Raw genomic sequence first — 13105 nt, 5'->3', positions numbered from 1 at the left:
TAATGTGCACCCTAAAAACTCGGTAGGTTTAAAGTTATGAAAGTGAAAACCTGTATCCCAGAGCTCCCCGTGTGTCAGTGTCAAGTGTTGCTCTAAAAATCAGACAATGCCACTTTGCAGATGAGCAGTAAAGGAACTCAGCCCTGACAGCTGACAGCAAGGGTATGAGATAAAAGGGAACAGCACGAGGCGTAAAGTCTCCTCGCACAGCGCATCGCTGTCCCAGCGCTGGGAACACAGACCTGGAAATAACACTGACCTACACGCAGTGTTCTGGAAGTAGAGCTGCTTCCAGGGCTTAAAGCAAGGCTGTGTTTGCTCCAGGCTGCCAGTTACCCAGATACCTCGCAAAGCAGAGAGCTAAAACAAGCAGGACGATGACTGCTAAGCCCTTTCTGCCCCCAGAACTACAGGAACTGCCCCAAAAACTGGTGTCATTGCATACAAGGAGGCAATTCCAGGCAGGTTTGATCCCAGCCGGCTGGCTCCTGCCCCACTCAGCTCAACTTCACCGCTGTCCAAGAGCTTTGTGTCCCTGCACTTGCCATGCAAGACAGAGGCTATCCCTAAAAACCACAGCTCGGAGCCTTCCTGCGATCCACGGAACACACTGCCCAGCGACTGCATGTGACGTGAGTAATGGAAAGGGAGGAAATGAAGTTATTTCTCTGGTTTCTCTTCCCAACTCCCAAGCTGGGCACAGGTTACACAAGTCCAGCATTCCACTCCTCCTGACTCCTCCATTTCACCTGCAATCCTGCCCTGCCGCAGCCTCAAAAGTTTCCTCCGTCTCCCTTGCCCTCCATTACTCACCGAAAGCAGCTGGATTTACCGGTCTCGAGAAGTGTGGCTGCCCCATCGGATTCTTTTCAAAGCAGCTCTCCGGGAGGAGGCGAGAGGAGGGGAAAAACAAATCTACCCTGAGAGAGTCCTTTAAAATGATAAATCCACACTTTGGACTGGGAAAGAGTCTGTCGAGCGAGGAACTCTCAGGCAACAGCACGGGTGTCTGAGAGCCCAGTGCAGGTCCAGTTCTCCCCGTATCCCATGGTTGGGCACTTGATTCTCATAAATAGGCGTCCGTGCCAGCTCCCTTCACGCAGGAATGCCTGTCATTCCAGAGCGGAGCTGGCTAGGGCCGAAGCTCAGGAAGGGGAGGAGACAGCAAACCATGCTCCAGCCACTTAGCTGCATAATCCAAATCATCAACACCCCTCGCTCCTGCCTCGAATTAAGTTTAGCGAGGAGAGAGTAGAGCTGGGAGTGAGGAGAGAGGGAGACCGGGGGAGTTTCGCACAAGGAAGGGCTTGGAGGAACCACGCAAAGAAGGGTTTCACCTCCCAAATGGGCTCAAGGAGGTAACAGCGCATCTGAGCCTGCAAAGGATAAAACGAGGCGGCGATGGATGAGAAAACACAGTGCTTGAACTGTCCTGGAGCTGCGCTGCACGGAGAGTAAAGGGAATTTCAAAGGGGACCCGAGCTGACAGGCACCTGGCCAGACACATAATGAAACCTCAGTTTCATAGTTTCCCATCACTGAAGCTACCAGGGAGAAGGCAGGAGCAGGGAGCGTGTCTTCTCATTTAGCAAGGAAAGGAAGAGTTTATCTTCTATTTCATGTCTCACATCTTGCTGGTTAACGTAACAAACAACCCCCTCGACATCTACACCACAATTAGAAAGATCTCCAGGGCTGAAATATTTCCACTCAGATCCTTTAATTTTTCATCAGTATTCATGTTAGGACTTGAGCAAACCTACAGCTCCTTTCCCAAGCCCCGCACACCACAGAGGAGCGGGAAAACCTCTAAACATCCAGAAGCTTCATTTTAGCTCAAGGGAAAAGAAAAAACAAGTTTCAAACCCATACAGGAATTTGTAGCATCACCCCTGTGACTAATCAGGAACCTGAGTCTCTCTGACACATCAGGTTTGTTCTCTCTGCTGTAGGAAAAAGCAGTTTTAAACACACCGAGGTTTGTTCCAGCTCTCAAGGTCCTTGTCCTTGTCAGCCCAGGAGCTGCGGTGCTTTCATTGCGCTGAATATTCCCCAGGCAGCCAGGAGGAGTTCAGGACAAGCTCCCCATGCAGCAGTCCCAACTGCAAAATCCTTCTATTCTGGGAAACAGCAAAATCCAAGACTGTCAGTTTGGGCTGGGGCAGCTGGGAACGATCAACGCTGTGCATTAGTCAGAGCAGACACCCAAAGTGAGTGCCTGCTTCACGGCAATCACCATCCAGAGCTGCCTGCAGTGGGTTTGCAGCCAGAAAAGGAAAGGGGGCAGTTCTGAAATCGAATTAAACTCCACCTAAGTGAGAAACACACCTGGGAGATGGTGATGCTCTTGGTTCCTCCACTGACACACCAGACATACCATCAGACAACTTGTGGAATCCTCTCCTCCCTTCTAGAGCACAGCTGGAAAAACAGGGGAGGAAGCAGGCAGGCTCTGCCCCTTCTGTCCTCGCGTGCCCGTAACCCCTGCCCTGAGCAGACGGCCACCATCCCCACCGACAGCCAGGCAGGAGCAGGTGGAGGAGCAAGGAATCAGCGGACATGTGGAGGCGGAGGAGCAAATAGTGCTCTCCTCCCTCGTGCAGAACGTATGGATGTTCCTGAAAGCGTTGCTCTTCTCAGCCTCCCACCACCACCAGGCATCTCCATGCTTGCAAGAAGAGCCGGCGCTTCTGCCTGGTCAGCCCCAGCGGTCAGGCTTCCAAGTACTTTTAATTCTCATTGTGGGCAATTAACGCACTGATTCACAAGCAGCTCCACCACACCTTAAGAGTCTTCCCTTTGAAATAAAGAAAAAGCCATTTTAAAGCCATTTAAATACGCTGCCATCTGGCAGGGACCCACAAAGTTCGGTGATAAAGGCTTGAGGACTTCTCCAAGTCTGTAAATCAGCTGTCCAGCTTGGAAGGAGGTCTGGAAAAACTATCCCTGCATCTGGGAATGCTACAGAATGCTCGACACTGCATCTAGACTTGCCTGACTTCCAAGGAGATTAAAGCCACTGCATTTTAGATTGCATTTGCTGTGGATTCGGAGCGTACAAAGCTCTGCTGCAGAACAGATGAGAGATGGAAAGTCGTTAAAGCACAGCAGAACAATCATCTGCCTGACCCATTATTTCTACGTTGGTAAAACATGAAACATAAGTTTATATTATAATGAAAGAGATTTAAATGCAGTTAAATTTCAGAGCAGCTGCAGTCCAGGAGTGCACACGACAGCTACTCAGGCTCTGGTACTGCACAGTAACTCACCAGGCTGTGAAAAGACAATCATGCAATAAAGAACTTTCACATTCCTGTATCGTTGATCAGGCCTTTATGAACTGCCACAGACAGAATAACAAGATTATTTGGCAAAGGCATTGGTAATAAAGTTTGTACCAGAAGCGTATTTGCTTCCGAAACGCAGGGCTGCGGCGCTCATGGAGCAGATATATAAATCTGCATTTCAAACGGCAATGGGTTTGGACTCGAATCATCCCTTAGGAGTTAGAAGAGTGATTGAATCATGGAATTGAGCTGGAAGGGACCTCAAAGACTATCCAGTTCCACCCTCCTGCCACAGGCGGGGACACCTGGATCAGGGTGCTCAAAGCCCCATCCAACCTGGCCTTGAAGAGGCATCCATGGCAGGGGTAAAACGTGTAGTGAATTTGATCCTCTTTAAACAAAACAAAACCTTTCCAAGCCCAAGAAACCATTGATCCACAAATGTTAAATGCTACAAACTCATAGAGCAAGAGTGGTCTTCACTGGTGAACAGGTTGCCCAGAGCAGTGGTGGCTGCCCCATCCCTGGAGGGGTTCCAGGCCAGGTTGGATGGGGCTTGGAGCCCCTGATCCAGTGGGAGGTGTCCCTCCCTGTGGCAGGGGGTTGGAATCGGATGGGCTTTGAGGTCCCTTCCAATCCAAACCATGCCATGATTCTATGAAAAGCTTTTACTCCTCAGGGAGAGGGGACGTTCATGAGTAGGAAGAGTTTGGAATGGCAAAGAGCTTTCTCCAGGAACACACAAAGGGATATGGATGACAGACCATTCAGTATTTTCTTCTAAAAACGTAGTAACCAAGAAAACGCAGTCAAGGGACAACTTTATAGGGTTTCAAGGAGAGTCCAGTGGCTAAAACAACACAAGGTGACCGGTTAAGGGCAGTGAACGCCCAAGGAGCCCAAGTAGTCGGGGGAGGAGAGAGGGGGGGACGGGAGGGACTGGACACGGGGGACAGGACAGGGACAACACAATTGCTTTCCTCTGAAGTTTCATTTCCTCTGCATCCAGAGCAGCATCCCATTAAAAACCCGGCATTCAAATGTTAATGGTCTGTTTGTGTACATTGTGAAAGGAACTCTTCAAGATCGTTTCACTTAATCTAATGAAACCCATAATGAGCCCAAATATTAGCTCCTCTAATAATGACACTGCTGTTCACATTTCAGCTCACACCAACGTGAAACACCACATTCATCTGCAGTGACTCAGACATTTATGTTCCATGATTCAGCCACAGGACTCTCCCATTATCCCATCCATGCAGATGGAGCTATTTAAAACCAGTGGTACTGGTCCTTTTCCTTCAGAGCCCATCCACAAGTCAGCAGCAGTTAGGGAATGTTTGAGGCTCTCTCCTTGCTGGAGATGCACCCACCTGAACTAACAACAACCATGGTAGTGTTTCATCAGGAGGACTGGCAGGGAGAAGACAAAACCAGCAGCACACAACTCTGGATGAGTCTCACCACAATCTGTTTGCCAGCAACTCTCAGAGGCTTTGGCAGGATGAGAACACGAAATAAAATATATTATATTGAATCATGGAATGCTTTGGGTTGGAAGGGACCTCAAAGACCATCCAGTTCCAACTCCCTGCCACAGGCAGGGGCACCACCTCCCACTGGATCCGATTGCTCCAAGCCTCATCCAACCTGGCCTTGAACCCCTCCAGGGATGGCGCAGCCACCACTGCTCTGGGCAACCTGGGCCAGGGCCTCCCCACCCTCGCAGCAAAACATTTCTTCCTAAGATCTCATCTCAATCTCCTCTCTTGCAGCTGAAAACCATTCCGCCTTTGTCCTCTCCCTGCCCTCCCTGATCCAGAGTCCCTCTCCAGCTTTCCTGGAGCCCCTTTCAGTACTGGAAGGTCACTGTAAGATCTCCTCCAAGCTTTCTCTTCTCCAGGCTGAACAACTCCAACTCTCCAACAGAGGTGCTCCAGCGCTTGGATCATCTCCATGGCCTCCTCTGGACATGTTCCAACAGCTCCGTATCCTTTTTATGCTGGGGATTCCCTAACTAGACACAGAGCTCCATGTGGGCTCTCAAGAGAGAGGAGCAGAGGGGCAGAATCCCCTCCCTCGCCCTGCCACCACGCTGCTTTGGATGTAGCCCATAACACGGTTGCTTTCCGGGCTGCGAGTGCACATTGATGGCTCATGTCGAGCTTCCCACTCAGCGGCACCCAAGTCCTTCTCCACAGGGCTGCTCTCAATTACACCTGTATTGAAGCTGTAGACTGCGCCACGATCTGTTCGCTAGCAACTCTCAGTGGCTTTGGTTGAACAAGAATATGAAATAAAACATATTATATACAGAGAACAGCTCTGGCTACCAACACAACTGACCGTTTCTGGGCCATGCTCTGAAAAAAGAACGTGTGGAGGAGTTATGAAGTGTGGCAGCAGACCGAGGGGAAGCAAGTGGGCAGGGAGCCGGGTAGTCGGTCTGAAAGGCCACAAGCCAACAAAACGTGACGCTCTTCCTTTCTCCCCGCATGGTCTTAAACGTCAGCCCGATCCCCGGTGTGGAAATGGAAAATGGTTTATTTATAAGCCAGCTGGCACCGCATTGTGCAGGTTCTGTGTGCTTTGATGGAAGGGCGCTGGTTCGGATGAGACAGAAAAGTGAGGTAACGGCTCCTAAACCACATGATTTCCTTCATGTTTCCTGTGACATTTCCAAGAGGGAAACTCCTATTTCCCTCTTGAGCATTCCGGTCACCTTGTCCCCACCAATTAGTCAGGAGAACGACAGCAACTGCTCCAACTCAGAAAGCAAAGGGCAGTGGAGCTCAGTGGCTTGGTGCCACCACGAGTGTGTGCTAAGGGGGAAGGTGAGCAACTCATGGCCTACGGCAGCCCAGATGTTGACCAGGATGGAAAACAGCTGGAGGAAGAGCCTTGCTCTGGGCTCAGCAGTAGCCTCTGCCAACGACCTGACTGACAGCACGTTCAGGCTCGTGTTTAGGAATCATGGAATGGTTTGGGTTGGAAGGGGCCTCAAAGCCCATGCAGATCCATCCCCTGCCATGGGCAGGGACACCTCCCACTGGATCAGGGGCTCCAAGCCCCATCCAACCTGGCCTGGAACCCCTCCAGGGATGGGGCAGCCACCACTGCTCTGGGCAACCTGTTCCAGGGCCTCCCCACCCTCACAGCAAAACATTTCTTCCTAAGATCTCATCTCAGTCTCCCCTCTCTCAGTTTAAAAGGAAAAATAAAGCTGAGGATGTGCTCCAGGAGAGCTTGGTGATCACAACAGGGATTTAGAACACAGGGAATCGCTTAATTATCACTAGGACCGGGCTAACAAAAATTGTCTAGGAGGTTTTGGGGCCAAGAGGAGCTTCAGGCCAAACTATACCATGGTGTGAATGTTGGGGTTGTCCTATGCAGGGACAGGAGTTGGACTCGACGATCCTTGTGGGTCCTTTCCAACTCGGGTCATTCTATGATTCTATGACCAGATTCTATGATCTCCCACTCTTGTTTCCAGTGGAGGAGACACAACTTTCAACAAGAGCACATCTTAGCCAGCGCTGAAACCACATCATCATTGGTGCCACCTCCTCACTCGCTGTAATTACAACACAGGCGAAATATTTTCTTGTTTACCAGAAGAGAACGCTCAGGAATGTAATCCTGACAAAATTAAAGATTCAGTCACATATTGGCTAATTTGATCACCGCAGTGATTCATGGCTCTGCCATCTCAAAGCAAGGGAACCTCCAAAGCTGACAAACTACTTTTTGGAGCACCTTGAAGCAGCATTAAAAGAAAGCCTGGTCAGAAGCCAAAGGAAGCAAGGATACAGGACACATTCCAGCAAAGCATCAGCATATTCCCAACAGTGAAGCACTCGGAGGCAGGATACCCATCTGCCACTCGCAGCTATATTATTAGGAACACACTAAGCAAAAACACGGAGAAGAAAATTACATTAATTATTCCATTATTTAGGGAAGGAACGGGCAGAGCATTTAGCTTAACTCTTGCTTAACCCTGTTCCCACAGCAAAATGAAGATACTCGGAGAAGAATCTATAAACTGACATCAACTCGGGCTTTCTCTTACAAAACACTGGGGATAAAGAATGACAAACCTAACAGAGCTTCAGCACAAATGAAGAAGATTCCTCTCCTTTCAAATCGTTACCCAGCACGTGCTTTTAGGACTGGCTCAGCACATGACTATAGTGCTCTTCCCAAGTGACAGTTGCAGTCCAGCTGTGCCAGACAGCTATGGAATGGTTTGGATTGGAAGGGACCTCAAAGCTCATCCAGTTCCATCTCTCTTCCATGGGCAGGGACACCTCCCACTGGATCAGGGGCTCCAAGCCCCATCCAACCTGGCCTGGAACCCCTCCAGGGATGGGGCAGCCACCACTGCTCTGGGCAACCTGGGCCAGGGCCTCCCCACCCTCACAGCAAAACATTTCTCCCTAAGATCTCACCTCAATCTCCCCTCTTTCAGCTGAAAACCACTCCCCCTCATCCTCTCCCTGCTCCAGAGCCCCTCCCCAGCTTTCCTGGAGCCCCTTTCAGTGCTGGAAGCTGCTCTAAGCTCTCCCCTAAGCTTTCTCTTCTCCAGGCTGAACACGCTCTATGTTAACGACCTTATTGGACAAACCTAACTCACACAAGGCTTCACAGCTTTAGACAGACATCAAATAAAATACCAAGTCCTTCTATGGCACCAACAGAACCGATGGCCAAGCTCTGTGCAGTGCTACACTGGAGCTGGCAAATTAACGGCAAAAAGAACAGTAGAGAGTAAACTTTTACAACCAGATTAAATCGAAATGAACCCTCAGAAACAGCTGTATTTAACTCTAGAAGCTGCTCTGTGATATATACGTCAAGATCCACAGGCTAGTATCCTGCTCCGATTTATCATTAAAACACTCATGATCCCAAATTTCTCTTCATACCTTCAATTCTTCATAGAATAGTTTGGTTGGAAAAGACCTTCGAGATCATCAAGTTCACTACTGAGCCACATCCCCGAGACAAGATGATAAAGTACACACGTCCTGAGCTAAAAGTCTCTCTGCCCACATGCAGTAAAGAAAGGCAGCAAGATTTTTCCATAAAGTCCTGTTTCCTCTCTTTAACACATCACAAAACCCCAGCGAGTGCACTCGCTGTTTGTATCCAAAGATGAAATTGCAGCCAAATGCTTTAGCGTTTCCTCCACCGCCTTCAAGGGCTTTGCTGCACCAATGAGCCAAATTATCCTTCATCACCTACAGCTCTTCGGTCTCAAGCTACATTTTTCCCAAATTACTGCACAGAGCCAGGGCCAGGCAACCTACCGGCCTTCACCCGCTTGGCTCTGCCCAGTGAGCCATACAAAAGCACCTTGGTTTGGCTTTTGGGTGCACCCAACTTCCCCGCCGCACCTGCTCTGCTGTAATTATCGACGAGGCTAGAATCTCCTTATTAAAATGCAAGGCAAGTTTGGCACACAGTCCCAGCTTCTGATCATCTCGAGCAGATACGTCTGGAAGAGAAACCCAAATTCCCAGCCACAGGTCAGAAATTAAAAGAACTGGCGGATAGATTTGGCTTAAAGCACTTAAACTCAGCAAGAAAAGCGCTTTTTTTTTGTACCGTGCAACTGAAAACTCCGACCAAACTTGAAATTTTAAACAAGTTCAGATTCACACACAGACATAGGCTTTAAAAGCTTCTTTTCAAACACAGTGTTTTTAACAAGCCATTCCGACCCGAGCGAAGCCAACAGGTAATTACAGGTCTGACCTCCCTCGATTGCACAAATCTGCCTTTTGAAACAATGCGGATAAATATTTGCCCAATACGAGATGACAGCTCCAGGAGGAACCATTCCAGTTTATCCACTTTGTGATTCATGTCGATACAAGCTTTATTCTCTATTTAAGGAACACGATAAGGCTTAGGAAGTTCATCCAGCTAAATATGTCTCATAGCTCCACCACCGACCACCCGAAACGCATCCAGGCCACGGGTCACACCTAGACTAGAGCCATCGGAAAAACAGCGAGTGAACCTCGACCTCAACTCGCCAAAGCACTGAGGTGCATCCCAACAGCGGCCAGGCTTTAGACTGAAAGGTGAGGAGCAAGAGATCGCTGCTAGCGCGACTCAAGCAATGCTTGGGTTTGTGTTGTGAATCATCCCCTTCCCTTTTGAACATCGGGGAGAGAATTAGGGAGGCCCAAAGGAGCTTGAAGCGAAATGTGAGCTCCTTCTCAAACCCCACAGGCTCCTACTGAAATCCCAGCCCCTGTTTTCTGCTGCCATTCAGAACTCTTGCGAAAAGATCATAGAATCATTGAGGTTGGAAAAGACCTCTAAGTCCACCCAGTCCAACTGTCAGCCCAACCCCACTGTCGCTGAACCCCTCCAGGGATGGAGACTCCACCAGTTTCCTGGGCAGCCTCTGCCAGGGTTTCACCACTCTTTTCGTAAAGAAATCTTTCCTAATATCCAATCTAACCCTCCTCTGGCACAACTTGAGGCCATTTCCTCTCCTCCTATCACTTGTTATTTGGGAGAAGAGACCAACACCCACCTCACTACAACCTCTTTTCTGGGAGCTGCAGAGAACAATGAGGTCTCCTCTCGGCCTCCTCTTCTCCAGATTAAACAGCCCCAGGTCCCTCAGCTGCTCCCAGAACGCCTGGGCTCCAGACCCTTCCCTTTTCTGGACATGCTTCATCCTCTCAATGTCCTTCTTGTAGTGAGGAGCCCAAAACTGAACCCAGAATTCAAGGTGTGGCCTCATCAGTGCTGAGTCCAAGGGGACAATCCCTTCCCTGCTTCTGCTGGCCATACCATGGCTGATCCAAGCCAGGATGCCATTGGCCTTCTTGACCACCTGAGCAATCTACTGGCAGCTCAGCAGCTGCCGACCATCACCTCCAGGTCCTTTTCCACCAGGCAGCTTTCCAGCTGCTCTTCCCCAAACCTGAGGCATTGCACGGGGTTGTTGTAGCCCAAGAGCAGGACCTGGTGCTGAGCCTTGTTGAACCCCATCCCGTTGGCCTTGGCCCATCGATCCAGCCTGTGCAGGTCCCTCTACAGAGCCTTCCTCCCCTCCAGCAGATCCACACTCCCACCCAGATTGGTGTCACCTCCAAACTGACTGAGGGAGCACCTGATCCCATCGTCCAGGTCATGGATAAAGATATTAAACAGAGTTGGTCCCAACACTGAGCCCTGGGGACACCACGTGCGACCGGCTCTGAATGGATTTAACTGTTCACCAGACATCAGCACTAAGTGCCATCCCAAACCAGGGCACAAAAAGCAGATGTGACCGCTGCAAACCAGCAGCTTAATGTCCCAAGACATCTACAGATCGGCTCCCCAAACCCAAAGGCTGTTTATGCATCATGCTGACTCACTGAGCTACGGGACAATGCCATGGCAATTGTTTACAGCATCAAGGCTGCTTCAGAGAATTAAAGGAAACGTTGAGAGATGAGATAACACCACCGTCTCGGAAGGTACAGCTAACCGTAACCTTGTAAGAAGCTGATTCTCCCAGAGCTGCTCTCCCTCCTGCAGATGCAACCCTTCACATACTCCCAGAACAATCTTTTCACATAAGTCAGAATCATGGAATGGTTTGGGTTGGAAAGGACCTCAAAGCCCATCCAGTCCCACCCCCTGCCATGGGCAGGGACACCTCCCACTGGATCAGGGGCTCCAAGCTCCATCCAACGTGGCCTTGAATCTCTCCAGGGATGGGGCAGCCACCACTGCTCTGGGCAACCTGTTCCAGGGCCTCCCCACCCTCACGGCAAAACATTTCTTCCTTATATCCAGTCTAAATCTCCCCTTCCTTAGTTTAAAACCATTATTTCTTGGTTTCTTTCTCTCTTCTGGGGAGCCTTCACCCTGTTCCCTTGCTCCTGCAGTTGTCGAGCACCAGTAATGTCCTAGTTTAGGAGCATGCAGCACCACATCCAAAACAGTGACTAAAACCCTTTTCTGAGACTATCAAATAACGTTCCTGTCTGCTCTCACTTGGCACGGCCGCCCGTGGGGCCGCAGACAGTCCCGAGCACAGCGGCGGGCACCGCAGCTGAGAGGAAACGGGGATAAATCGAAACAGTGATCAATCAAAACAGGGCTCTTTCTGCCAGGAGAAGCTTTGACCGTGGCCAAGTGCGACCACTGTGGTCCATCAGGAGTGGTGTGGAAGCTCAAACACCAGCAGCCGCCTGCTTGAAGAGCCGCGAGCTCTGCAGGGGTGAGCTCCTCAAATATTTACCTACCTTCTCAGACACATTTTGCAGCTTAAGAGATATAGAGCACTACTATTTCAACTATGTCAGCTAATGAGCTTACAGACAGTCCAGGAGGACTTGGGCGAGCTGTAGCCCCACCACTACCTGCAATGCAGATAACGCCAAATCAATGGGCCAGGCAGAGCAGCGGGATTCGCAGAATCATGGAATCATTAAGGTTGGAAAAGACCTCTAAGCTCAGTCCAACCATCAGCTCAATCCCACAGTGCCTACTTAAACCATGTCCAAAATTCCACATCTACATGATTGTTGAACCCCTCCAGGGATGGAGATTCCACCACTGCCCCGGGCAGACAGTGCTTCACCACTCTTTCAGTGGTGGGCCCCAGACAACCCCAGCTGGTCCAAAACCCCTTGGCTACAGCCCCCATCCTCTTCCAAGCAGCCTGGACATGAGTTGTTAGCAATGCTGAAAGCCCATTTCTGCTGAAAGGAAGCTTCCAAAGCCATTCTCGCCTTCATCAAGAGAGTAAAAAACCCATAAAACCTCACACTCACACAAAAAAAAAGTCTGCAGTTCTTAACGAGGTTCAGATCAGCCTTAGAACAAAAATAACTGAACTGTGGAAACTCAAAGCTGACCGACTCTTCAACAGAACTTTCCCATATTTATGGAAATTTCTGGTTTGGCACAAACCCATCTGCTCATGTAGTGAGTGTTGGAGAAATCATTTCTTTAGTGATGCTGAAAGAGGCCTGGCTTATTGTGAATTGAGTCTCTGGCTACAGAGGAGAGGGAAAAAAAGATGTTTTCCTTGACTTTGAAACTCAAATTCTCACCAGGGTGGGTGTCTCTGCCGCCCGCACGACAGGCATTGGTCTGATTTCTACCCATAACCGCGCTGCCCTTCTGCAACCAAGGACCTGACCTCAACTGGCAGCAACAAAGTCATTGTTCCAGCTCATGGCAAACCCTGCACTGAAGTCAGGCCAGTAAACCTGGAGGTCTGTCTGTGGCCCCACGGGAACGCAATCCCATCTACAATGGACATCGGTGAGTGGCTGAAGGCGCATTAGGGCTTTTCTCTCTCCTCCCTAAACAATCGGTTTGGCTCTTGTGTTTTCTTGATGTTGGATACCCTGCAATTTATCAGATTGCTTGAAAAACAACTCAAGAAAAACCATTTACAAACTCCAGCACTTATTCCTGTTGAGAACAATTGCTATAAGCTGTCACGGACCCAGAATTAGGTTTGTAAACCAGAACTGATTACACTCTGCAAATATGATGGGCTGGGAACGGTCCCTGGCACAGGAACTCAGATCCCTGATGCCAGGAAGGCATGACGAAGGGAAGTCTCCTTTGATACTCGTCCTTGTTCTTCAGTTCTTTTCCTAAATATTTATTTTAGGGACAGGCTCCAGGGATCTCAGCTGCGGAGGAACGAATGGCTTTGTGAGGTCACGCGGTGCTCGTTAGCAAACTCTATTTTGAAAGAGAAAAAATCCTGCACCCCAACCACCATCTCCCCGAGCCACCTCTAGGAAGATGGATCGATACTCTTATCCTGG

The 13105-nt window shown here is 49.7% G+C and overlaps 1 protein-coding gene across 6 annotated transcripts in view; it reads right to left on the bottom strand.

Annotated features, from left to right (window-relative positions):
* PHACTR4 (phosphatase and actin regulator 4) overlaps nucleotides 1–13105 on the bottom strand; it is a 77436-nt gene that overhangs the window by 27123 nt on the left and 37208 nt on the right. The window contains exon 1 of one of the 6 annotated variants that reach the window (XM_054086535.1): nucleotides 814–1134. The exons of the other annotated variants lie outside the window; for them this stretch is intronic. Coding sequence (XP_053942510.1) covers nucleotides 814–859 — 46 coding nt within the window. The 5' untranslated portion in view covers nucleotides 860–1134. Of the gene's footprint in view, nucleotides 1–813; nucleotides 1135–13105 lie in introns of those variants that run through there. 6 annotated transcript variants of the gene reach the window in all.

This window comes from Cuculus canorus, chromosome 22 (genome assembly GCF_017976375.1).
Source record: "Cuculus canorus isolate bCucCan1 chromosome 22, bCucCan1.pri, whole genome shotgun sequence".
In the NCBI taxonomy this organism is placed as follows: domain Eukaryota; kingdom Metazoa; phylum Chordata; class Aves; order Cuculiformes; family Cuculidae; genus Cuculus; species Cuculus canorus.
Note: the sequence above shows the minus strand (reverse complement) of the source record. Positions and strands in the feature narration are given on the sequence as shown.